The sequence below is a fragment of the Festucalex cinctus genome, chromosome 4 (assembly GCF_051991245.1).
Source record: "Festucalex cinctus isolate MCC-2025b chromosome 4, RoL_Fcin_1.0, whole genome shotgun sequence".
In the NCBI taxonomy this organism is placed as follows: domain Eukaryota; kingdom Metazoa; phylum Chordata; class Actinopteri; order Syngnathiformes; family Syngnathidae; genus Festucalex; species Festucalex cinctus.
The window spans coordinates 15,635,366-15,662,778 of record NC_135414.1 but is presented as its reverse complement, the minus strand read 5'-3'; the positions used below and the strand labels follow the sequence as shown (position 1 = coordinate 15,662,778).

Genomic DNA, 27,413 nt, shown 5'->3' with positions numbered 1-27,413 from the left:
TCTCCCTTCAAACTCACATGTATGCTTATTGTAATACTTACATTAAACCAATCTGTTAAAAACAAAATGGATACCACAAGAAATAATCACAAGTCATGACATGCTTAATATTTCAAACATTTTATTATTTTTCTCCACATGAACAATCTCATAAACCAAAGCGTAAGAAAGAGCATGCTCGGGCATGCAATGATGTCACAACATGATGATGCCACTGGGTGCGAAGTATAAAACATATAATAGTAGAGAGTTTGTTTTCATATCATTCATAAACTCAGGACATTTTAGTATCCACTGAGAGTTAAAAGCTAGCGTTTATTTTACACTGCTCTCCATGTCTCGTGTAGACTTGTGTTACTAAATAAAAGACGAGAAGGAGAGACTTTACAAAGTGACACCAGATTGAGCAGGCTGAACAAACATGCGGAAAAATCTCATCTGGCCCAAAAAGTGTCAGGAAATGACACCGTAGAAACCCCACCTTCCCATTTTGAGTGGTCCAAAGGGTGACTAAGAGACAGAGTCAAAACAGTGCATGCCATTCCTGGTTAAGTGGGGAGTGTGTGAGCTGTGTTGAAGGTTCTTTGTTTCCTCCTAACCTGGCATCATTGTGTGTTTTGTTGCAATTTACATTGAAATTAATTTGAGAGGGAAACGGAATTAATATGAGGTACTCTGCATTCTCTCTGGCTCACAAAATGTGTCAAATAGGAATAATAATGACACATACACATATCATAGTATAATTAGCGGTCATAACATAACAGTCTGGAGGCTGTACAAAGGGACTGGGCTGAATTCTTAAATGTGTCATATGTTGGGTTGCCGTGCGAATGCGTGTTGATGTACAAGAAGAGGGAGTACCGACATAAAAATTTCTCTTTGCCGACAAAGTTCCTTGAGTATAAATTTGGGTCTTGGAAACATGTTGGTTATATAAAAAATTTCACAAATCATACATGAACCATTTTTTTTCTTCCAGATCCAAAGATTTGGTTGTGTGGAGTGTGGTGACCTCAAACAAGTGCAACAAGTACTGATCACTAGGATGGAGTCCAAACCAATGAAGACAAAATAGTGATGTTAAAGGGATTGACAATGCATTTTTAACACCCCACACAGCCTCATGCAAAAGTTTCAAGTGGGTTTGGAATAAATGAAATAAATAAATATACAAGTATAATGGCTGAGCCCTTTAAATGGATCTACTCTTGCAGCATAGTTCTGTATGTAGCGCATAGTGCGAACAGGGGAATTGAAATTGATAAATGGGGCCGAGATGGGAAAAGCTTGAAAGACAAACTGTTTGTTTTTATGCGCAGTGCGGAATGTAGTGGGAGTTTCCTGTTAGTTTCATATTTATTTCTCAAGTGGTGGAAAACAGATCAAATCTGCCTGTGACAGTCCATTTAACAGTATGCAATGGACACCCATGCATATGTGTCCAAAAATGCCACAATCATGTAAAGCTGCGATCTTCACTTTAATGTGAATCTTATTCAATCATCTTTTAATGGTTGCAAGCTCAAAAGAAAAGATTAAAAGGAATGACGTTCATGCAAAAAACTGAGATGGGCCCCCTCACTAAGGCTCTGTATCCATCATTCAGGCTGTGGGCTACAGTGGAATAAGCAGAATATCCATCTCAATAAGTAATAATGTAATATACTGCAGTAATCAATAAGTCATAGTAGATCATACCTGTGTTAGCTCAAATAAAGAAATGAATGAAAAGAACGGCTACTCCAATATTGAGTAAGATGACCATAACCACCAGAATGGAGCTGGAGCCCTAGAAAATGGGAGGGTGAAAAGACAAAATTAGTCCAGTTGTCAGTATGAGGAATGATTGCATAAACGTCGTTTTATTGGCTTCATTAGCTTCTGAAACATGAAATACATGAGAGAAAATTCTGATTCTTTGTAAATAAAGTATTTATTGGTCCTTTTGAACAAACAACCCCAAAAAAAATAAAAAATCAACTTCCACATATGACTTTTGATTTGTGTCATATTTGATACATCTGGTCACAATGCTTTAAATTTGTACACATAATATCAAAAATATAATAATCAACAGAAATATCAAACATATTAATAATTCCCAAAATCAGAAAGAACATTTCCCACTATTAATAAGTATCGGTGACTCTCATTTCTCCATTGGAGCGATTTTGGAAGGTCACTGGGAAAGCCATTAGCTGGGTGATACTGCCCTCTAATGGGTTATCTGTGCAATGCATGTGTCAGATCATATACGGCAGGGTTTTTATGTGGGGAATTATACTCGTGAAATTGGCGTTATACAGTTAAATTAATCATATCTTTGTTAGTTGTTAAAAATGCATAGTTTTTTCTCTTCTGTGCTGTGAATAAATGGTTGCAATTCTAAAATCCAAAACCAACAAGGAAGTGGACTTACTGAGTTTGATTTGAGGGTGAGAAGCTCTCCTTCCTGCTCCAGAGTGATGGGCTGAGACTGAAGCGCCGGGGAGAGGGTGAGGTCCCGATGCAGCGGCCAGTCCTCTAGCTCTGCCCCCGCACTCAAATTGTCCAGCATCTGGACAGAGTCCACGGATCCCTCTCTGACCGGTCTCAGGCCTCGGGATCGCAGCCTGTTGTTTTTGGGGGCTGGCGATTCCTGAGCCAAGCCTCGAGATATCTGCGATTCCGGACACTGAAGCCTCAAGTCTACTGTGTATTCATTCATCCTTTCCTCATCCTGCTCTGTGAGGCGTGAATGGGCGGGACTCCACCTAAGGGTGCTTTCTGCAGTCCAACCCTCGGTGAGGCCGTCTTGCCTTTGGTCAATGACAGCATGCTTGTTAAGCTTATGGTTGGAGGGATTGTGCTGCTTTAGATGGTGGTTGGACAAGACATGCTCTCGAAAGTTGTAAGTGGAGGCAACGTGGTCATTGGGGTTGTGATTGGAGGAGATATAATCTTGGGAGTTGTGATTGAAGGAAGCATGCTCAGACGTCTTGTGATTGGACATGTTATGTTCCAAGGCCTTGTGATTGGATAAGATGTGTACCTGCCTGTAGTTGGAAGAGGCATGCTCACAGGCCTTGTGGTTGGTCGAAGAATGATCCCATGTTTTATGATTGGATGATGAGTACTCCCTCGACTTGTGATTGCAAGTAGCATGCTTGGAGGACTTTTGGTTGGACACAGAATGCTCCCATGCTCTGTGGGAAGAAGTGTGCTCCCGGACCTTGTAATTGCAGATTGATTTCTCACGGAGCTTGTGGTTGGTCAGAGGGACAGGATCGTGGCCATTAATCTGTCCCTCCTGTTCTTCTAGCAGAGAGGGTGTCGTTGAGCGGCTGCTACATCCTCGATCATCCGCCCAGTTGTTTGCGCCCCCTTTCAGCAGGTCCATACCCCGTGACTCCACCAGCACTTGGATCTCTGAGCCGCCCTGATCGTCCACAGCCCTCTGTCTGGTGAAGCAAGCATTTCTGGCACGATGGACATGATTGGGTGGGCTGCGGCTTGGAGAGATGGGGACACTCAGCACAGGGCTGAGATCGGGTGTTATTACAGGCGGTGTCGTGTCCGGAGTACACAGCTCCGGACTGTCCGTTCCGGTGGAGATGACCTCGTGGTCCTTGTCCTTGACGTTCTGATGCTGGGGCTTCTGACATTCCAGCCCTAGGAAAACAGTTGGATAATAACACCAATGAAGTGATTTGGCAGAAACCCACGGTGAACTCATTAGATGGCAAGCGTGTGCGAGAATGCGGGGCAGTGCTGTGTAACAAAAGAAAAGCAGCAAACAAACTGAATTCTGTACAGGCAATCTTCAATAACATTGTATGGAATAAAACGTTTGATTATGTATCTTATCTTTATCGCTTTCCCTTTTCAACATGCTTTTAATACAGTATACTAACTGACCACATTATAGGCACACCTACACAGTCTTAAGAAATACAACGCAAGAGCGGTATCAAAACTTCTGTCTTTATAATGATAATGTATATAATTGACACTGTGTGCTATTGTGGCTGTAACTTGCAGTAGTGTAGAACTATACTGAGAGTTGTTTCTAATATTTAGATTTCCTGATTTTAGTAAACAAGGTCAAATTTTTAGAAACACAGAGCCTCAGACGGATCATCTAATCATCACGCAGTAGCCGAATGCCTGGGGCCAGCCCATTGTTCCATAAAAATCCAGAGATGCTGAGTGTCCGATGGGCGGGAAAAAGCCCAGCTTTTATCCAATGACCGTCCACTTTTGCGTAGTGGATCAACCCATTCTACAAAGCAGTGTTTTACTGTGTAAATAAATAAAAGAGTCATGGGATAGTGTCAGGGATAAATAAGGAAGTTGTGTCAGTTATTTGTGATAAGTAGCTGATTCTGAACAAAAGATGAAAATATTATGAGGTTCCCTTGCAGTCTTAGAGAAACCGCCACTGTGGAAACAGTATGACTGAGCGCAATCCTAAAGTCCTACAAACTAAAACTACAAGAATAAACTATTCATACAAAATGTCAAGGAGCATGGGCCCTATTTTCGTGCCCAGTCCAAGTCTGGCGGAAAGCACAATCTAACTATGTGCATAGGTGGAATTTTCTTTCTTTTGGTATTTTCATAGACTATGTGCTGGTAGAATTGGCCGTAATGGGGTGTTTGCGCAGTTGTGTGCCTTTTTTGGATAGAACAAAGATTTTCCCAGCTAATTGTAGCGGCATCGCTCATTTGCATTAAAATCAGGGCAGTCGGAGCACAGTATGCCCGAATATGCCAGCTAGACTCGCTAGGGTCCATGCATGTAAACTGCACGATCTCCCCTTACAGATGATGTAGTCATGTGATGTGGGCAATTGGAAACCCCCTCGACCCTTACCACTCATAATTGTGCAGCACGGTCAGGTGGTTGATCATAATCCCTTCAAAGAATTGATATTATCCACAATGATTCAGAAAGATTGTCCCACGCTGTTTTCATATTTATGAATGAAATCCACTAAACACGTTCGCTGAGTGCTGAATCTGTCTGAATCCACCAAAATTGCATAACACTACAAGTTCAATCTGGTTTTATCGAGTCTAAAATCTAGTCTACGTTTTGTGACCAAATTGGCCATATGCTTATGGTCGCGGCAGCTCGGTGCACTAGAAAGCCCCAAGAGGCACAACACTGTCTCAAACAAAGAAGACTAGACTTGACTAAACCGGAAAATTAAAACGTGCCCGTTTTTACACCGAGGGCACTGGTGTCAGTCAAAGAAAATAGACGTTATTGACAGCAACGGTTTCCATGGAAAATGCATCAGAATATAACAAAACAGCACTATGTTAGTTGTTTTAACTTAAGTGGAGCCCAGCAGTGCCTCTTAAAATGCAGCAGCAAAGTTATGACCACGGGATCTACCAATGAGACAGCTACCAAGAGATGAAAAGATTCAATGATTGTTTTCGTTGTGTTTTTGATTGTGATTGGTTGCTGATGAATCGAGACTTGAAGGAATTGACACAAAATGGAGTAGACTATGGTTGCCATCAGCAGAGGCAGAGATGGAGAATCCAGGTCCAGAAAGTAAACCCTGAAACAGATTCGCTTTAGCCACAGGTATTTCTACTCAACAGGTAGAGACGAGCTCATTTGCCTGGCAGTGGAGTAGATGCACCTGTGGCTAGAGCCAACCTGTGGGAAGGTTTTTACTTTCTGCACCTGGATTCCACATCCCTCAGCAAATATGCTGTTGATTCTGTCTTAGCTGATTCTGTAATCCACAGAAGAACAACATGACAGCCGGCGACACAGGCGGAAGGTGTCGGTCACATTAGGCTGACATCAGATTGGTGTATCGAGGCCTTGAGACATTGATGAGCCCATAACAGACTTGGCTAGAAAACAATATTTATAGTCTTTTCGTACTGTTTTAATTGTGCATAATCAACTCACCATTGCCGTAGATGTGAAAGGAGGGCGAAAGCTCTTTGGCAGCTATCCGTGACAGGCGACATTCTTCCATGGCCTTCCGTGCAACTCCCTCAGCCGCCTCTGCCTTTCCACGAGCATGGCTCATTCTGGTCACAACAGTTAGAAAGATTTTATTCATAGACTTCATAGTTCTGACAGAAAATGCAAAGGAGTTCTGTCTATCTATTCTTTCATAAACTTAAAATGGACTGACATGTAAATGAAGTAGAGATTTGCCTGTCGGTCCATTTTAAGTGGACTGACACTTCAGAAAGACTAATATTTACTTGAAAAAAAAACAAGTAAAGACTTTTTACTCAGAAATTCTAACTAAATTTTAAAAGGGTAATTTTGACTGCATTTTACCAGTTTAATTATTTTTAAAAGCTACACAAGGGTTGAGGAATGAACCCAGAACCGGCAGGTTGGGAGACAGTAATTCTACCACCTGAGCCATGCCGCTCCTGCTGCGTGTTAATATACTGATCGTGTCAGAAAGAATCCTTATACCTCCAAAATGGTTTTGGTCTCATTTTGGACACATCAGCAATGCATTATAGCGTCAAACAACAAGGGTGGCATGGCTCAGGTGGTAGAGTGGCTGTCTCCCAAGGTGAAGGTCATGAGTTTGTTTCTCAATGCTTAAGTATTTATTTATTTTTTTTAAAAACTGGTAAAATGTACTCAAAACTCTCCTTGTAATATTTAGGCAAAATTTTTGAAGTAACATTTTTTTTTTTTACTGTGTACACCCTACAGTGACAGCCTCTTTTCAATGATCCATCACCATAGCAAATGCTTCCAATACTTTCTGTTGCATCAGATTGCAATTGTTGAATCTTTTTGTGATCAGTGAGCTGCTTCGCTATTTTTGTGCAGAACAGTAACTCCATATAGTTACTATATGGAAGGGTTGGACACGTACTGTAACGGTACTGAACTGTACTATGTTATAGTACGTGTCCAAGCCTTCATCCATATACAGAGTGTATATTACCTTGACATGGCAATCTCCGATTTCTGCTTGGCAATTTCCGCAGCCTTTTCTGCAGCTTCAGCAGCTCGGTCCACCTTCTCTCTGATTTTACTGGCCCTCAGCGGAATCAGGTTCTTGCGCTTACCGCTCACCAACACGTTCTGCTTGTACTTCCCTTCCTCTTTGGTGCCGTCAGGAAAGGTAGTGCATCCGTAGCCATGTCTTTTGTTTCCCGCCCATTCACCTGCGTAGTGAAGGCCATCCGAGCGTCGACCCACCCCCCAGCCAGCCCTGTGGTCACTCCGCCACTCACCTGCATACATTTCTGTCACAGTGGCATCCACAGGCGTGCCCTGTTCATTCTCACTAGCATTGGAATGGATGTCGGACGCAGCCGAACTGACCGTACTCATGCCAGCCTCGCTGCAGAAGGAACTTTGCTTGCTCAGCTGACTGGCAAGAGAGCTTTTGGATTCCGAGCGCCGTAGCTTCAGGCCGCTCAGGATGGACTGGCGGAAGCGACCTTTCCTCTTTCTCTGGCGCTCGGCTTCACTTGGAGCAGTTAGAGCGAACCCTCCTCGGCCCACGGGGCTGCCGGCCAGCCCGGCCACCACCCCATCCGTGGGCGTATTGGCCAGGCCGTCCTCAAGCACAGCCGGGGGGCCGTGACTGTGCTCGGAGCGGAGGGAGTTTATGGACGTTCGCAGAGGGAAGAGGATGACGGCCGCCATGCCGTATGGCACGCTCTGCCGCACACCGTAGCCGTGACGCATCCCGCCCAGCCACTGGCCCTGGTAGGTTCCTGGCCCAGACAGAGACATGAGTCACAAGTCAAGCAAGGAAGGCTTTCTTTTATTATTTCACAACTCTCATAACTCATAACTCTCTTTTTCTGCAAACATAAACCTAACTGCACCTTATATGCTATACAGTTCTCTTCGAAAGTTTCATTTGTAAATACTAGGGCTGTCAATTTAATTAGCTTACGCTGCAAATTATTGCTTTAAAATAATAACGCAATGGGCTCTTTGCACAGCTCGACTACTTCCTGAATTGAATACCACGTTTTTGTTTCCTGTCTTTCATGAGTGGACAAACTGCTTAATTCAGGTGTGTCTGGCCAATGTCGTTGTAGTTACTGAGATCAGGCACACCTGGATTAATCAGCTTGTCCACTCATGAAGGACAGGAAACGAAAGAGTGGTGTTGAGTTCAGGAAGTAGTGGATTTGTGCAAAGAGCCCATTGATCGTGAGTGGCAAGTCAATTCGCAAGCATCTGAAATTTGGCCCATTGAGGGACCCGTAGGCTGCAGTGGCGCGCCACTACGAGCAGTGACAACACCAGACCTGGATGCAAGTGCGGCACAGTAGAGCGAGCTGAGGCAAGCATTCTTGGACCTAAATCTCCCAGTGCCGTCATTTTGACGGTTCTATTCATTTCAATTTCAATCTTTCACGTCGCCAGATTTTGTTCAAAGATTCTGCCATTAAAGGAGAGTTTGTTTATGTTGCAATTTGTGAGGTCGCTATACTTTAAGCCACAGAATGTCTCTCAAACTGTTCAAATATACAGAAGCCTTCACTATGGAGAAGTAAAATTGTACAGGGGCTCTTGTGCTGAGAAGTGTTGAAGCAGATCTAGTTTTGGGCAAAAAAACAAAACAAAACAAAACAAAACATATCCTACTCTTCAGCTTTGCAGCCAATTAATTCATTTACTGGACATTTTAGCCAGTTTCTTGCAATAAGAAGTGTAAGAGGTGACCTGCAAATCAATATTAATATGCATGCTAATGACCCAAGAGAGAAAAATGTTAACACCAAGATGTCAAATCAGCCAAAAATGAAATCCTGTGATTTAGGTCACATTTGCCTGGTCCAACTGTGCTGCATTAAAGATGAATGAACTCTATTGAACTCATTTTAAACTAATTGTGTATGCATTATACCTCTCAGAGTTGGCCAGTGTGTGTTTTTTTTTCTTATATGATTTGTATACTCATATGTCCCTTTTACAGATTTGTTCCCCAGGTTCATCCAAGTTCTCTGTTACTGCACATTACAGTCAAATATTTCTGGCAGGCTCATAATATCAAAACTTGGCTCATAATGAAGCTGCTGTGTTTGTTAAGTCGACTGTACTGCAGTAAATGGGCACTAAAAGGGAACATGTTGCATTGATTCTATAGCGAGCGATAGAAGAACAAGGAGAGTCTGTGCTCTTGTTTTCTCAGAGGACCACTATTGGGTTAGATTTGTGTATAATTAGTATGTAGTATGTAATTGGGACACAGAAGGTGTCCCAATTACGGTATATCTTATATTAATTTCCAATTAGGACACACAAACAGGATGCAGAAAAGTGTCCCTAAAAGAATGCAAACATCATTGGAGGAACATAAAGAAATAAGCATTTGGATAATGGTTACTGTACTTTACAGGTTTCCTCAGAAGAATTATATTTAATTACCATTTAGACCTAAAAAACAAACATGCCACAATCCAAATAAATTCAAAAATGATTGAAATCTATTAGTCTGAAAGAGGTTTCACAGCAATAGTCACAGCCATTATTAGTATTAATAAAAGTGCTACACAAATTTGGTTCATGATGATCGTATTGACGGTAGTGAACGTTACTGGGAGTGATCATCCAAACACGAGTCCACAAAACAACCAAGAATGACATCCAAAAGTCAAGTGTTCAGAAACTTCAGCTTTACTGATGGTATTAGTTATGGAAAAGTGGCACCACCTGTTATTTTTTTTTCCATATGGAAAAAAAAAAACATGTCTATTTGAGGAGCCACACTCATTTGTTCCATGTGTACAGTACACCCAGTTACTAATTGGGGTTCTGCGTAAAGTAAAACCAATATTAATTTGAAGAAATAAAAATACTGTAATTATTACGCCACAGAAGAAACACTCTGCCTGCCACATGTTTTATGGTGTTAAGAACTGATGTACACATTTTTGTGAACTACTGCAAGTTCACGCATTAGATAGACAGACTGATTCTTGACAAAAACGTCCTTCTAGGAAGAAAAAAAAGTTGTTTTGCTAGTCTTCGATCTGAATGAATATTGCAAACTATTTTAGCGGCAAGACTCACACTTTATCGTTATCATACTGAGGCCTGTTTCAAGTACAACATTTTGGTTACTTTATTCAGCTACATAAGAGTGGCCAAATCAGAATCAGCTCTCAGTATGATGCAGTGCATTGCAGTATGATGCAGGCCGTTGCAGTCCATTGCAAGCATACTGCGATGAGAATACTGTTTGATTAATGACTCTCTAAAACTGCTATTTTCCCCGGCAGCACAAACAAACACAACAAAAAAATATATAGGATAGTGTAAAGATACTACAAACGTGTGTGTATATAAATATATGTCAATAAGCTAGCGTTTGACGTTATTGCCTAATTGTCCGTAACGTGACCAGGAGCTGTCTATGGTGCTGAAAACAAGCAAGCTCGAGCTGTGCGGGCATGCGCACGAGGCCTCCAATTCATGACTGTTTCGGCTCGCCTGTGAGCTGTGTGCCTCGATTTACTGGCTTGGAGAAAATGTGTCAGCTCGTGCATGCTGAATTCCTCAGTTGGCGGTCCTCCACGTGCCGGAAGACCGGGCCAGGCGTGTTATGTGACGCAGTGCACCCCCCACCCCCCTCCATTCAGCGTCTAGTTTATATTTCCTGTGCTTTTGCTTTGTGTAACAGTAAATTGACAACAAACATCCTCTTTGGATTGCACAAATCTGTGTTCTCCATCACTTAGTGAACTCCAACATTCTTCTTTGCTCGCTCGGCCTGGGTTGCATCACTCATTAAGGGGCCTAAATTAGTAAGCAGGGAAAAGACTGATGGCGGGTGGGGAGGCAAACAGCCAATCAGACTGCATGAAAGCCGTGCTGTGGTCTCTAGTGACACGCTGACCTGATGTCTTTGCGTTACCATGGCAACTTTGCAGCACAGAGGGTGTGAGCAGATAAGGGGTGTGTTTGTGTTGACTTTTTGTTGTTGTCTTTTTTCCCTATATTAGCTGTTTTATAATTAATGATGCAGACATAGCCCTCTCAGTGTTCTATTGTGGATGTGACCTACATTATATTCATGTCACAGCACTAGAGAAGTTGTGAATTTTACACCGGGCTCAGCAAACGGTTCAATTTCCAGCCATCAATTTTCTATAGTGCTCACGGGCACTTTGGCTAAGAAGCGCCGTCAGTCAGCAGTTAATCATAGGGCACATATTTGCAAAAAAAAGTTCACATTGACACAATTTATAGTCTTAAAGGGGAAGTCAAGTCAAAATATTTCATGACAAAAATGTTCTATGTTTAGACCGCTAGTCTAAACATGGTATTTTGATTAATATATGCGGTTTTATCCATCTCAGGGGGAGGCCATTTTGCCACTTGCTGTCGACTGAAAATGACATCACTCTGCCTCGGGTAACCACCAATCACAGCTCACCTGTTTTCTGACTGTGGTCATGTGACATTCGCAAGCTAAGCCATGATTGATCGTTACCTGAGCCACGAGCAACTATGATGTCGTTTTCAGTCGACAGCCAGTGGCAAAATGGTTGCCCCTGAGGTGGATTAAAAACAGGTAGATTTTTCTATGGAAAAATACAGAAAAATACAGTATATAATACAGTATTATTGTCAAGAAATTTTTGACTTGACTTCCCTTTTAAACTATTTAACGCATGTTTCCCATGTTTCTCTCCACTAACACACCTGATTCTTGATCAGGATCGTTATCAGGCTTGCTGATTAGCTGATCATTAGATTCAGCTGTGCTGAAGGAGGGAGACATGGAAAACAGGCTGGATAGGGGCTCTTGAGGACCCAACTTGGCCACCCCTGATCTAACGTATGTTTTATAATTGTAATTTGAGAGCATGCCGGGGAAGACCCAGGCAAGCATGATAACACATAAGTCCACATGGGAACGCCAGGAGGGAAGATTTGAAGTCAAAACCTCAGAACTGTGCGGCGAATGTGCTAAGAATGCACCGTGTTACCAATTGTTCAACTTGCAACCTGCAAATGAGTTTTTAACCACCAAATGATTGTAATAGCTGTTGCAGAGAGAACTGCATCAGAATGACGACGAGACTCGAAGTCAGCTTTACCTCCATCAGAATAGGTTTCAGTTCCGTATCCATCCTGGAGGCCGTTGCTCCACGTTCCCTCGTAGCGGGCGCCGCTGGCCGTGCTCTCCAGCTGTCCGTAGCGACCTTTAAACCCTTGCGTCCACTCCCCTCTATAATCCCAGCGGCCCTTGCTCTCCACTCCAATGCCATGCCGCTTGCCTTGCGCCCAGGTACCCTGATAGCTGTTCCCACTGGGCCACGTGTACACACCCAGGACCTCAAAGCCGTGACTCCATGCCCCTGCGTACTCGCCCTGACCCTGTGGCCCTGTGCACACCCCTCTGCCGTGGGCTTTTCCCTGCTCCCACCCCCCACAGTACGACCCCCCATCATCAAAGTCAAACCTGCCTCCAGTGGACATGCATGAAACAGGTTTAGGCAAATCCTTAGAATGTCAAGAAAAAGAAACGCAGAGGCCGAGTTTACAAAGAAGTAGCAAGAAGGGAGGAGGCCTTGTTTGGATCAGGTAGCAGGGAGGCACAGGCCCCTGACTTCCTCGCCTCCAAATGTGGAATCCAGTTTCCTGTTAGGAAAGACAGCAAGGCCTTATGAGCATCGTCTATGATGTCGAAGAAATTTTAGCTTCAGTAATGAGGCTGGAGCGATGAAGGCTGTTGTTGTACGTGCTGGTTCTCACGGGCAAGTAGGCTAACGTGCTCCTCATTGTCGTCCAATGCCGCCTCCACCCTTGGCGTGGTTGCGGAGCTCGCCGGCCCCTCGTCTCAGTCGTGCGGGGAGGCACCCCAGACAGGCGAGGGTTAGGCGTTTTCCACCAGTGCCACAGGCCTACGGAGTAACGGCGGCGGCGGCAATCGAGCTCGGCTCAATTAGCCATTCGAGCATCCCAGCATCTCTCCTACACCGGCAGACAAGGAGACACGAAGCCGAGATCCAACCGCACTGGTACGTCATTCAGAAAAAAAAATCAAAAAGCAGAAAGTTGAAGCGATTTCTCTGTCGCATGGCCTGGAAAACAATTAGGCTACAATCCGAGTCATGGAGTCGTTACAGCACAGGCTCAGAGGCCAAAGCGAAGTGGAGTGTGATCATCTCCTGTTTCCTTCCCCTCGCCACTCTGCACAGGAGCCTCTCTCCTTCGGGTGTCAAGAGATGCAGAAAAAAATAGTCCTCTCTATTGTCCTCTCAGTCCCAGCATCCTCCTAAACCAGAATAATTATTGTACCCTTCAATTCCAGCAGGTCATCTGCCATTCTCTTGATTTTTGGCCTCTCACTGTATTTCTCGTTCTATCTCTCGTCTCTTGTATCTACTCATTACAGGACTGTTCCACCCCAGCCAATACCCCTCCCCCACACGCACACATACACGCTCCTTCTCTCGGCTCTTAAAGCGATAGAGGCAGAAGGATGGTGCCAATAGCAGCATGTACGGAGCTCTATGCGCTCTCCCTTTGGGGATATTGCCTGCTTTTCCTGATTATCCAGCCTCATTTCACTCGCTCCCTCTGTTCCCCTCAGACTAAAATCTGGGTGGTCAGCAAACTGCTTCCCTCGTAGCCGGTGGTTGGTAAGGTCAGTGATCTTGTGCCACTATCTCCTCAGCTAAATCTTTTTTGGAACCAGTGGATGACATCCGTCAATTCAGTGGGCTTTAATGAGTAGTACTACATAGACCCAGATTGACCTTTGAGATCATCAAAAATCCACATGGTGGCATCATCACAGTCCAACTGCCACAATACAGTATATACGTTACAATCAATTTAGATACTGACTTTGAACTTTCAACAAACAGCATAAGGACAACAGAGCGGGAATATATAATACAAGAAGGTCATCAAGTGTTTGCTAAAGTGGAATGTCAGACTGGCAGATGAGATGGATATTTAACACAAATAAAATGGCGTTACGCATGAAACAGGTGTGTTGATAAATTGCTAAACTAATGGCTGTTTGCTCTGCGACAGTTCAGCAAGAGCCAAAAGGTGTAGATGAGGTGTCACCAATGTAGCCCGGCAAGGACTACATGAGTAGCTCGCAGGGCTGTTCTGTAAATATACTCACATGAACAAAATTGTTGGTACCCCAACATTAAAGTGGAAGTCAACCTTAAACATTTCTTGACAATAATATGTTATATGACCACACTAGTCTAAACATGATGACATGGTGACATTCTGATTAACATTACATTTGTGGAATATGAGTTAAGCAGTAAAACCCAGCCATTTTTATCCATCTCAGGGGGCGGCCATTGTGCCACTTGCTGTCGACTGAAGTTGCTCAGGGCTCAGGCAACGACCAATCACAGCTCACCTGTTTTCTGAAGCTGAGCTGTGATTGGTTGCTATCTGAGACCTGATCAACAACATTTATTAAGTCAAGAGCAAGTGACAAAATGGCCGCCCCCTGAGATGGATAAAAACGGCTGGATTTTACTTCTTAACTCATGTTCCACTAACGCAATATTAAGCAGAATACCATATTTAGATTTGTGGGGCTGCCTAGAGCATATTATTGTCAATATTTTCAGGGGGGTTGACTTCCATTTTAATGAAAGAAAATCCCACCGTGGTCACAGAAATAACTTGAATCTGACAAAAATAGGAAATAAAACATTAATGAAAATTAACCAGTGAAAATCAGACACTAATGTTGAGTTATTCAATAAAATAGCATTGTTTTCAAAAACAAACACATATGCAGTCTTGGACAAAAATGATGATATACCTTAACTTAATATTTTGTTGCACAACCTTTTGTGGAAATCACTGCAATGAAATGATTTTTGTAACTTTCAATGAGAATTCTGCACCTCTCAGCAGGTATTTTGGCCCACTCTTCATGAGCAAACTACTCCAGTTGCATCAGCTTTAAAGGGTGCGTTCTCCAGATGGCACGTTTTAGCTCATTTCACAGATGTTCAATTGGATTTAGGTCATGGCTCATAGAAGGGCCACTTTAGAATAGTCCCATGACGTGACTGAGACCAAACTTTCTCTCCAGAATGCCTTGCCAGTCTTGCGATTGTACATGCACAGATTGAAGACACCCTGGGCCAAATTCCACAAGGCAGCCCCAGAACATGATAGAGAGTACTTCATGTTCCACAGTTAGGGACAATGTTCTTTTCTTGGTATACTTCATTTTTGCATCTATGAATAGAGTTCCGGTTTTGCCTTCTTTAGCAATAGGACATTCTTCCAGAAGCCTTGTGGCTTGACAAGATGCAGTTTGGCAAATTCCAGCAATGCTTTCTTTCTTTCTTAGATTATGGATTCAGGGCCCGAAATTTAAGTGAAGCCCAGGCTTTCTTGATTTGCTGTCAGCTCTTTGTTTTTGAGTCTGGTGGTCCTCATTTTTCCTCTTGATAGTACTGTACTACAAGAGGAAAACGAGGGCCACAATATAGTTTACAATATCATTGCAGAAAGCAGATGCTCATCTTCCTTGGCACTTTGAATGTGAACCAGGAATTCACTGAAGCTTGATGATGAATAAATCAGCCGAACATAAATGGCTTTTCTAGCCACTAACAATGAGAACAACCAATAAATGTGCACGACTTGATGTCCTAAAAGACTTAAAACGAGGCAAATGAATTTCCATTCAAAGTCATCATTCCTTAACATAAGTCAATTACCGGTACATAAAATTCCCATGAACGATTAAATATTTGTGAATTCTCAAGTATAATGTTTCAAAAATGAAGATCCAATTGGCCTCACTAATCTTGTGTAATGTAAAATGTATGGTTTCATTGTACTGGGCACAGGTCTCAACCTTTTTTTGTTTTTTTTTGTGATTATTGACCCATCAAAAAAAGAATAAATTAAAATACCAACAACAACAACAACAAAAAAGAACTTTAACAAATTGAATCATCGGTGCGTGTTAATTTTTTGTAGTTTGCAATCACAATTTTCCATAATTACTTTTAAGAATTGTACTGATGCTACAATATTTTTGAGGATATCTGAATGAGTCAGCCCCAAAGTGAAATATCAACTGATCTATGGGGATTTTTTTTTCATTTTTTTATTTATTTATTCTTTTTATTACTACAATGGAATTCCCACAGCAGCAAATACCATACTGATTTTAAAGCACCCATCACAAGATGCAGCCATTGTCCTCTCGTTCAGCCCCAATTCTTACAGAATTTAGTACTCACTCTCCAAGCAAAAAGTTACGAAACTCATTCTAATCAGAACAAACAGTGACAGTACAGCCTTGTACTTTGCCACAATTGTTTCGGATGTGACATCCGTGCATGTGTATTTATTTATTTTAATTTTCAGTAGACAATTATTTTTATGATGTCAAAGTCATATACAAGCCCTTGTTGATAGTGTGTGCTTGTTGCTGATGTGTTTTTCCTCCTTATGGCACATTTAAAACACTTCTCAGACATCAAAACCACAACGTGGTGGAATTCAACTGGTTCCCTTGGACAAGTAGTTTCAGGTTCTTGTCAAATGTAATCTGCAACCATCTGGTTCATTCATAGAACGTGCACTATTTGAAGTTAAACAGTTCTCAAAGTTGTTCATTAGAGCGATACAAAACTTATTAATCATTTTCCAGTATTGGATTAGGCGTTGTGCACAAAGAATAAAAGTGCAAATATCTCTGGCATCTTATTCACCGAATTTTATTTTAAGCCGATTAAGTATCCGAATTCAAACGTACCGTGGGGAGCGCCATGTTCCTGGTCACGTGATCGTGATGACGTATCCCGTGTGTAACCGGAAGCCATCTTCGTTCATTTAAATGGGAATTTGCTGATGTAATGAGCAAGAAAAGGACATCTTCGATCCCAAATACTGCGCCAATTCTGTTGAGAGTCAAATCCGGTTTCATGTCATTCCGTGTGTGGGTGGGGTGGTGGCCGCTCCTAATGTGGGCTAAAGTGTGCTTAGCTTACCACGTGTAGCTTAGCCTAGGCAGAGTACATGTCACCTGGATGTTTACCATCCACTTCGACTCGCCGACGGCTGGCTCTGCCAGATTTATCCAGCTTTCGGTGTCCTCCGTGGCTGAACTGCTTTTGAAGAAGTGCTTCTTTGTTGTAAGGCGAAATTCCACCTTTGATGTCCGCCATAGGACGCGATCATTCCTCATGTCTTTGCTGTCATTCATTCCATATCATTCAATGTGTACTTGATGCACACAATACGTCACGATGATCATGTGACTGTCCAAAATGCCCGATACAGTACTTAACGCAAAAATATTCATAAAAAGTGCTATAAAATCATAATTGCTCAACATAAATTGGCAATTTTTTGAGGGAAGACTTGAAATGAACCATTTCACAGAATAGCTGGTTTGTTATGTTCCTTTAAATGTGATAGAAGAGAATGTTTCAGACTGGTCAAGCATGCCTAAAGCTGAGCCCACACAGCATCTAATTATTCAAGAGTCATTTAAAATGCAGGATATAGAGCTTGCATCACATTCATAACGATTTGATCTGATGGAAGCATTGCTGCCAGTGTGTAACAAATATCTTCTTTGTAATGTAGTCAATGCAATAAGGTTGAAAATGATTTGTAAATCATTGTATAATGTATTCTGTTTTCATGTTCTAAAGAACATCCTAACTTCAAAATTGAGGTTTGTAATTCGTAATGCCACGTGCAAAGGGTGAACACAACTAAGCCACAGTATATTAAAAGTACAAGTCAAAGTAATTGAAGTTGACTTTTGTGGACAATTTATTTAGGTTATGGACAAAGTTTGTCCATACTGTGATAATATTACAAGAACGTTTCTTTTGAAAAACACAACAGTTATTTTTGAAAAGTGCCAGTAACCTAAAGGATGCAGTCCAATAGAAATAAAAATAAACAGAACAGGCTTTACTGGTCATAGAAGGATGTTGGCATTAATTCAGGAGGTCGTGGAGGATGTCGTGGGCTTGTTGTTCCACTAGCATGGCTATGTTTTTAACGTCCCCGCACCAGAAGTCCAAACGCTCCTTCATACATTTGATCTGAATTGGGGAATAACATGCGAGTGTGAGACTCAACCAACAAATGTACAATTCATGGCTCTGTACAGAACCAAGTAAAACAACAACAACAACAACTTTGGAGCAACACAAGTCTCACCTGCTGCAAGTCCAACACTCTAGGCTGCACCCATGTCATCTGCACTTTCTTGTCCACCTCATCAATGTTGCCTTTGATGAGGCCAACGGACAGAGCCTTCATCACCAGAAGTTCCACCTGCACACAAATCATGCACATCATTATTTCAGGAGCTGCAATGCTTTTCTCCTCGAAACAGGTCGGGAATGTGCTGTTCTGGTTGATTTGGATCTCGGAAAACATCAATTTACCTCTCCAACCTGAGTACAACCAACCACCCTACATAGACCGACAATATTATCATCATTAGTCCACAAACCTCATTGACAGGAATTTTGGCACTCTGAGCAATTTCTGTGAAGGTCAGCTGGCGGTGGTTTGCTGGACGTGTGAAGGTCATCTGCAAATACAAAGGAGAAAAGATGATGATGAAGTCAGTGCGTGCTGATGCATGTAGCTATAATAACGTTTACATCGTGTGAAAGAACACACAGCTTCTTCAGTGCGGATGCTGTGACTTGAGAACTTTGTTAAAGCAAATGAGGTGTTCCACTGCATTGCTCTTTGTCAGAGTAAACCAATACGTGAATTGGGATTTCAAGAACTGTGAGTTTGCTTAAAATATACTCTTGATTAAGCACCAAGTCCATTATTGATCTGGTGCTGGTTCTGATGCACTTCCACTAGAACCTGAGAGTAAGTACGTGTGTCTCACCTCCATCACACAGAGGAGCTGGATCTTCTGCATCAGTTTGGCTTCGTGCGCTGCAAGGTCAGGCTAAAATCAAGAGAAGTGAGAGGGAAAAATTTAGATTGATCCATCTAATTGGGGAACATAAAAGTGAGTTCAACATGGCACTCAAGACATGCCTTTATTCCAAAGTGCTAAAGACATGAGGAAACACACAGATGTTTACTATATACAGTAGGGCAGAACAATTTTGGGGAGGGGAATTTTTTTTTTTATTTTTATTTTTTTTTTCTTCAATTTTGCAATTTCGATATAATATGCCATTTCTGTTACAGCTTGCTCTAAAAATAAAGGAAAAATAAACTATGCGTTTATATGATGTCAGGAATATGAAAGTAAATGATTTTTTTTTTAAAGTGGATCCTGAGTCAAGAATAAAATTGAATTGAATGAACTCATTTACTTTAGTTAGATTTTGGCTTGCAGTCCTTTAAGTAGCTACTATGACAAATTCACAAGTGTGGTGCAAACATAAGTCAGTAAGTCACAGGTGAATTAAATTACAATAATAATGCAAACATCTGTGATTTTATCACTTCAGCTTTTCATGCAACAATGATTTGAAAACATGTGGAATACACTTTTTAAACACTGAACTTATCTAGACACTAGGGATGTAACGATAATGGCAATATCATGATATCGCAATATTAAAACTGCCACAATATATCGTTGTCGTCATGTAACGATATTAAAAGCAGTACATCTGTTTTAAAAAAAAAAGTCAGGTTGATTTCCATTTGTGCAGTTCTAGCACCCTCTGGTGGCTATTTTATTTTTATTTTTTTAATGCAGTTTAATTTTCACAATGCATGTTTTGGCCCTTCTTGTTTAAAATTCACGCTAATGGTCCGATGAAGGGGCACGTAATATGCTTGTGAACCGAGTCAATATGTGGAAGAACTTAATGTGTGCTTGCATTAGAAAGTACAGGACTATCTCAGAAAATCTCAATATTGTGATAAAGTCCTTTATTCTCTGGAATGAAAAAAAAAAAAAAAAAAATGTTATACATTCTGGATTAATTATAAATCAACTGAAATATTGTAAGTTATTTTAATATTGCTGATTATGGCTTACATCTTAAACAAAGCTCAAGTATCCTACAGAAAATAAAGGACTTTATCTCAATATTCAAATTTTCTGAGACAGTCCTGTAAGTGCCTCAATATTAAGTCTTATTAGAGATTGTAGGTTGTTAATATGCTTTGCTGTTATATACAAAAGTGCATTATTGTGTTTTTTTTTATTTTTTTTTTTTAAGTATTAACACTTTTTTTTCCCCCAATATTGTGATGTTTTTTAGTATCGCCAACCGCCCCACAATATTGTGATAATTATCATATCGTGACCTTCATATTGTGATAATATCGTATTGTGATGTTTGGATATTATTACAACCCAATTAGACACGATATGAATAAATAAATAAATACAATAAACATACACTTATAAAAACAAATCCTACTGAACTGACTGAAATTAAACTGACACCCTCCCATCAATAAAAAAATGAAAAAATTGCAGCCTTTGCAATTTGAAAATTGCCTTCTACTGCATTGATGTCAATTGGAATTTGATTAATAGTTCAGCCCTTATAAACAGTACGAAACAATACAGTATAATATATTAATTCTTCAGCATAATTACACATTTAGGAGATTTGATCGTTCTGGAATGCACCTTGTTAAATCCTTAAAGTTATCGGATCTCTAATGAGGATGAATGACATAAATGCAACCAACCTGTTGGCCCCATGCAGACTTGAAGCCTTGGAATTTTTCTACATTGCCTCCATTGAACGCATATAGTGTGTCGATGAGCCACTGCTTGTCTGTGTTTCTCAGGGACTCCAGTACAGGGTGCATCAACTGCAACAATAAGCAGCATACAGTCAATATGCACTGATATTGTTATAACAACATTATGTAAAAGATTTAAAGTGCAGCCGACCAGTTCGCCAAAGTTGTACACGCCTTCTCCTAAAAGACCGGCGAGTCCCAATGTGAAGGCTCTTTCCTGCTTCTCTGTCTCTGTGAAGTCAACAACACTAACTGTTATTTTGTCAAGCAGCTTCCAGTTTGTATTCCCTTCATGCAGAAGCTAACCTGGAAGGTCTTTAATGTCCACACAACCGAGGTATCTCAGAGCATCCTTGTAATAGGAGGCGTGGTTCCCAATAATGCGGTAATATTTGCTCGAGAGGTCATAAAACCGGCCATGCACCGATGTGACACCTGGCAGATTGTTCAACATTTCCTCAACCTCCTCGATTAGTTTCTAGGGGAGGAAAAAAAAAAACAGAGGCAATGAAATGCAGGCGTTTACAACTGGTTCTTATTTCACATAAGCAATACCAAATATTTTAATCATTTTGCCTTTTTTTTCATTATGATTAATATGCCCCCCCCCCCAACAATGTTAATCTCAGTCAACAGGGATGATGCCACAAAACATTTGGCAATAAAACTGAACACATATTTCTCTGCATTGAAAGACAGTAAACAATGTTAAGTTTGGATTATAGGGCATAACAAAAGTAGTAAATTTGACACCCAGGTCTGAGTCTACTGTAACTGCATACACACAGTATTATATAGATATTGCTGGTGTCATGCAGGTAAAAAAAAAAAAAAAAAAAGTGGGGTTTTGGGGGTGTAGTATGTAGGCTAAGAGAACACAATTCCACTGTTAGTGATTTGTTGGACTGTTACCATTTATGTGCAATCAATAAAACAATGTGTTACCAAGTGTCCAAAAAGCAGCATTTAAATTTATTTGGAGCTCCTCCCACCTTTGTTGCTGGAAGATCATTGATTTCAAGTTTGAGACTGCCAATGGACGTCTTGCAGAGAATGACGGCTTCTTCACTGCTTTTCACCTGGACAAGATGAGAGATAGCCACAGTCCAAATTGTGTTGTTTACATACAAAGTAATATTTAGTTGTGTCTATGAATGAACCTACTTTTTCCTTGGTCTTCTCAAGAAAAGTGATGGCATCTTTGGGATCTGTAAACATTTTTTTTTAACCCTTTATAAAATACAATTCAATTCCAATCAAATTATTTTGTAAAAAATATTGTTTTCTACATCACCCAGGTCTTACCAGTCATCTGTCTGGTAACATAAAGAATGATCTCCACAAGGGACAAAGGATTGATTCTGCAAAGGGATAAGAACTATTAAATGGAAGCTCAAGAGAAGTAGAAATGAATCTATTAACAAGCTGGGACTGTTACTCCTTGGTAGTCTTTTCGTTATTTTTCTTTATCACCTGTGTTCAAAGTCACTGATGAAGTTTTCATAGAGCTGGAAAACAAAAAAGAGGGCCGATAAAATTTAAAGTACAGTATATATATTTTAAATAAAAACATTGCTCATTAGGAAATATTTGGGACTTGTTAAGATCCCAGTTTCTAGTACATTTTCTCCAGTTTCACAAAAACAGCCATTCATAGCTGCCACATACACACAACACTTTCTCACTTATGAAGGACTAACAAAAATGTATTTAAATGTATCATCAACCCAGATTTTAAATTGCCATCATGGCCTTTTTCTTTGCATTAATCACAAGATTGTGCAATATGTTTTACGTGAACAATTTACCGTAAAGCTAGAGCATTCTAAATTAAACTCACTTATTGATCAAATGAAATGACTGTAGCAATAATATGGAGAGCAACGTGTGTTCCAATTAAGTATTTACCTGAATAAGGCCATCTCCGTTTTTGAAACAAGGGTCTTTAACGAAGTCTGTCAATCTCAGGGTCAGCTGATGCCACAACCTATCATATGAACCAACATGGTAGCATTTAGTAAACACTAAGACACGAGTGTCAAAAATATGTTTCATTCTCCACACAAACATGAGCACGTATTTATGCTGTAATACATTATGAGAATGACTTAACAATAAGTGGGTAGTTTTTTAGGTTTGAATTTCCCACCATGTGTAATTGTACTAGAATATATTTTGAAGTAACTATTACTGGTTTGTACGACAGCGAATGTAAGACGACGTTAGTACGTCGTCTTTCTTATAAAAGACCATTTGTTGAGTCGTTCTTTTCGGAGGGGAAATAATTATTTGCTGGCTAGAATGTGAGCTAAGATTACTCACGGAATTGTGCTAATGCTAGGTGGGCGCATGACTCAGCGAGCAATTCAATGGGACGAGGTTGCTAACACTAGCGAGTGCTAACTTCAGTTAACAGCATTTGTACCTTTTGTTGTGCAAATCCTCCAGTTTGTGCCACTCCGTCGCCATCTCGGGTGTTGGACTGTTGCTCTGCTGCTGTTTGAGATACGCGGTAACATCTCTCATGGTGGCGACACAATGATATTAAACTAAACTCGTGCTGATCTACGTGGATGGTTTTCGGCTACCGTCAAGTAGCTTGTAGTGTTGTTGGTCTGCTACTGGGCTTGACGCAAGGAATTATGGGAATTAATGCTGCATTCAACCTTAAGACCTCAAATGATTATTGCCGTGTTAAAATATATTTATAAATACACATTGGTCAAGTAAATATATTACATTTATAAAATTAGTACACTTACTGTAATACTCATGTAATACATCAATATATTGATGAGGGTATGCTACGTCACGCAATAACACGGAACTTCACCGACATAACAGGTTTAGGTCAATTTCTAGCGTCGTTCGTCTATGGTGACTTCGTGCTAATTTTGTTTTGGTTAATAATTTATATATATTTATTATGGCTTATTCGATAAGCTACAGATTTTCCTTACATCGCCTTTGGTTTCCAAGAATAAGCAGGACTACTAGCGGTCAGTGTACAGACACAGCTGATCAATGTGAACTTAAGAGTGCATGATACTGTACTAAAAACAAATCCCATCTTTTATAGACCGTGGTCAAAGAAGTATGTGTCCGTGTCACGGTGAAACACGTTTTTCTGGGTAGGTAATTATTCGCTGATAAATTCAAACATAAGTAATGAGTACGAATGCTTGTTTTATTTCAGAGGAAACAATTAAGGCTGCACATGAGATGCACAATATAATGTATTTATTTTTAAGAATGCTCTTGTCACACTCAATATTTTATTGCAGTGTGGGAAAATATTGTATTAAGAGTGAGAATTAATACTACTGTGCACACAGAAAGATACAGTGGGCATCACAGTACTCAAGGACTACCAACCAGGGATTGGACGGTGTGATTTCCCAGGAATGTTGTAGAAGTGATCATTTGAAAATATACAAACATGCAGATATTTTTTTAGAAGAAGTGTTTCATATTTATCTGTCTCTGTTTTGTTTCAACCTGAAAGCCCTTTGCATTATAAATCAATCAGTGCTCAAGCAGTAGCTCACAGTTTAAAAAAAGATTGGTGACCCCTGGTATACAGTAATAGAATATTATAGCCAAATCTTCAGATTGTAACGACAAAATTGTTAAGGAAATATTGTAGTTTATGCCAAACTTGACCTGATTTGACTCCAAGTCATGTTTGTCATGCAGTTTTTGTGTCTGTCAAGTGATTTTTAATGACAGCTTGTTTACTGCACTGAAAACAGAAGATTTAATATAAAACAACAAATGCACACTTTTTAGCATTTTGCCTCTCGTCAAATGAAAGACCACTTTGTCTTGGAAAGGTGAAAAAAAATCTCTGGATTCTTTTGTTGTTTTGCAATATTAACGGCATGTTAAATTTTGGCACCTGGCCTTCACTGAAATTCGCTAAAAACTAGAGATAAACTAGTGAACTGCAAACTCCTAATCTCTCTCAGAATCAGTATGGCAGCTCAAACGCCAAACTTTGTTAGCCTATGCTTATTCTTTAAATGACTTTAGGGGCTTTGTATTTAGTGGTTCAATTTGGTAGAACTCTCATTCTTTTCATTTCCCCAGGCAAACAAACTTGCCTTGGAGGAATGCAACTAAAGGACTTTTCTCCCAGGGTGGTGGGGCAGCCGTGCAGCAGCAGACCTTGAAAGACATTGCTAGGGACATGCTAGATCAGAAATACAAGAGAGTGGTGGTGATGGCAGGAGCGGGGATCAGCACACCCAGTGGCATCCCTGATTTCAGGTAAAAGAAATTCTCCATGATATCTAGTTCACGCATTAAAAAAAAAAAAAAAAAAAATGTTTATTCTGGGATCTTTGATGAGTGGTCATTTCCTCTGCAGGTCCCCCGGAAGTGGCCTCTATGACAATCTGCAGCAGTATAACCTGCCTTATGCTGAGGCTATTTTTGAGATTGCCTTTTTTCATCACAACCCTAAACCATTCTTTACGCTGGCCAAAGAGTTGTATCCAGGAAATTACCAGCCTAATCCTGCGCACTATTTCGTGCGGCTGCTTCACAAGAAGGGTCTGCTTCTCAGAATGTACACACAGAATATTGACGGCTTGGAAAGATGTATGTATTCTTTTTTATTTTTTTATTTTTTTTTTATCTTTCTTATCTGACTTACTCCTTTAGTAAAGAAGTGATTATGTTACATGTTGCTGCATTCACCTTCAGTGGCCGGGATTCCGCCTAAGATGCTCGTGGAGGCCCACGGTACATTTGCTACGGCCACATGTACTGTTTGCCGAAGGAAATATGAGGGAGAGGACCTACGTGTGAGTTATACATCTAAATATTTGGATCTCAGTCCATTTCTTAAATTTCCTTGCAAAAGAAATCTTAATGCTTTTCACTAGCCAGACTTGATGAGCGGAATGATTCCCAAATGCCAGACCTGTAAGGGCGTTGTAAAGCCGGACATAATATTTTTTGGAGAGGAGCTGCCACTTCATTTCTTCAAATACCTCACAGACTTTCCTCTTGCAGATCTTCTCATCATCATGGGCACATCACTGGAGGTGATATTTGTCTTCCAATTTCAAAATGAGATGCAGAATGGTCCATGATTTCATTAATAACTTTCTGAGATGAACAATGAAATCTGAGCGAAATGAATATTGGTACGTACAATATAAATTCCCCATACTGTTGTTCATTCTTCTTCCTGAAGGTGGAGCCCTTTGCCAGTCTAGCTGGAGCTGTGCGAGCCTCTGTTCCTCGCCTGCTAATCAACCGGGACTTAGTGGGTCCATTTGCAATGAATAACAGTCGACCATGTGACGTTGTGCTGCTGGGTGATGTAGTGAATGGTATCCAAACTTTTGCCCATACCCTCGGTTGGACTCAGGAACTGGATGCTCTGATGGCAGCTGCTGCTGAGAAAGTGAGTTCCCGTCCGTCTGGCTACAGAATTTAATCCTAACTGGCAAATACACCTTTTTTTTTTTATCTGCAGAGTGCAACAAAGACAAATGAAGAATAATGAGCAATGCAGCATTTAGATGAACAACACTTCTCAATCCGATCATATGGACCACTTGAATTGAGTTCACATAAATGCAGGTGACAATAATACAGTATTGTTCTGCTCTGAACAGCACAGGAGAGCTCCGAGTCCTCACAGCACTACATCTGTTTAATGGAAATTGTTGACAAACTACACATTGTTGCTGGCTATTAGATAGCATCGTAGATGAGGGAAAAAAAACAAAAACGTACGTGTTTAACGTGTGTTTGTGCGTTTGTCACACATACATACACAAGCAAACACAGATCCAAGCACATTCCTTTTTGGAAGGGTATTTTCATTTATATATTTGTATTACATAACAGAGATAAAAAGTATGGAAGCAGAAATGAACTGTGATCAAGTTACTTGCTGTTAATGTACTTTTCATGTTATGTAATGCAATGCAAATAAAATTTAAAAAAATGAGTCCTTGTTACTCACTGTAGAGGGATGCTTTATTTATTATATGCTTTATTTATATCCATCATATCCATTTTCTTGACCGCTTATTCCTCACAAGGGTCGCGGGGGTGCTGGCTTCTATCTCAGCTGGCTCTGGGCAGTAGGCGGGAGGATACCCTGGACTGGTTGCCAGCCAATCGCATTATCCATCCATCCATCCATTTTCTTGACCGCTTATTCCTCACAAGGGTCGCGGGGGGTGCTGGCGCCTATCTCAGCTGGCTCTGGGCAGTAGGCGGGGGACACCCTGGACTGGTTGCCAACCAATCGCAGGGCACACAGAGACGAACAACCATCCACACTCACACGCACACCTAGGGACAATTCGGAGCGCCCAATTAACCTGCCATGCATGTCTTTGGAATGTGGGAGGAGACCGGAGTACCCGGAGAAGACCCACGCGGGCACGGTGAGAACATGCAAACTCCACCCAGGAAGGTCCGAGCCTGGACTCGAACCGGAGACCTCAGAACTGGGAAGCGGACGTGCTAACCACTCGACTACCGTGCCGCCCCCAATCGCATTATATATATATATATATATATATATATATATATATATATATATATATATATATATATATATATATATATATATATATATATATATATATATATATATATATATATATATATATATATATATATATATATATATATATATATATATATATATATATATATATATATATATATATATATACATATATATATATAT

General features: G+C 40.8%; 3 protein-coding genes across 5 annotated transcripts; 1 reads left to right on the top strand and 2 right to left on the bottom strand.

The window, feature by feature from the left end:
• Window positions 1-122: 122 nt before the first annotated feature.
• jph3a (junctophilin 3a) lies at window positions 123-13,367 on the bottom strand. 2 transcript variants are annotated; one of them, XM_077519214.1, is made up of 6 exons: window positions 12,064-13,367; window positions 6,936-7,716; window positions 5,921-6,045; window positions 2,423-3,654; window positions 1,702-1,792; window positions 123-1,617 (listed from the first exon to the last, which is right to left on the bottom strand). In XM_077519214.1, exons 1-5 carry the CDS (start codon window positions 12,443-12,445, stop codon window positions 1,712-1,714), a joined length of 2,601 nt encoding a protein of 866 aa, XP_077375340.1. In that variant the 5' UTR covers window positions 12,446-13,367; the 3' UTR covers window positions 123-1,617; window positions 1,702-1,711. The 2 variants fall into 2 exon arrangements, with proteins under 2 accessions (XP_077375340.1, XP_077375339.1); XM_077519213.1 differs by having other exon boundaries at window positions 123-1,792.
• A 4,373-nt stretch (window positions 13,368-17,740) lies between these two features.
• Window positions 17,741-23,340, bottom strand: psmd13 (proteasome 26S subunit, non-ATPase 13). Its single transcript, XM_077519210.1, has 13 exons — window positions 23,118-23,340; window positions 22,601-22,679; window positions 22,166-22,200; window positions 21,998-22,053; window positions 21,857-21,900; window positions 21,685-21,771; window positions 20,999-21,170; window positions 20,844-20,923; window positions 20,636-20,761; window positions 18,855-18,917; window positions 18,459-18,539; window positions 18,161-18,277; window positions 17,741-18,042 (listed from the first exon to the last, which is right to left on the bottom strand). The coding sequence occupies exons 1-13, from the start codon at window positions 23,216-23,218 to the stop codon at window positions 17,935-17,937; spliced, it is 1,149 nt and encodes a 382-aa protein (XP_077375336.1). The 5' UTR covers window positions 23,219-23,340; the 3' UTR covers window positions 17,741-17,934.
• On the top strand, window positions 23,075-26,660 carry sirt3 (sirtuin 3). Of its 2 annotated transcripts, none has more exons than XM_077519211.1 (8): window positions 23,075-23,691; window positions 23,772-23,823; window positions 24,782-24,961; window positions 25,062-25,294; window positions 25,400-25,500; window positions 25,582-25,743; window positions 25,896-26,108; window positions 26,181-26,660. In XM_077519211.1, exons 1-8 carry the CDS (start codon window positions 23,619-23,621, stop codon window positions 26,205-26,207), a joined length of 1,041 nt encoding a protein of 346 aa, XP_077375337.1. In that variant the 5' UTR covers window positions 23,075-23,618; the 3' UTR covers window positions 26,208-26,660. The 2 variants fall into 2 exon arrangements, with proteins under 2 accessions (XP_077375337.1, XP_077375338.1); XM_077519212.1 differs by having other exon boundaries at window positions 23,611-23,691; window positions 24,831-24,961.
• The last annotated feature ends 753 nt before the right edge of the window (window positions 26,661-27,413 follow it).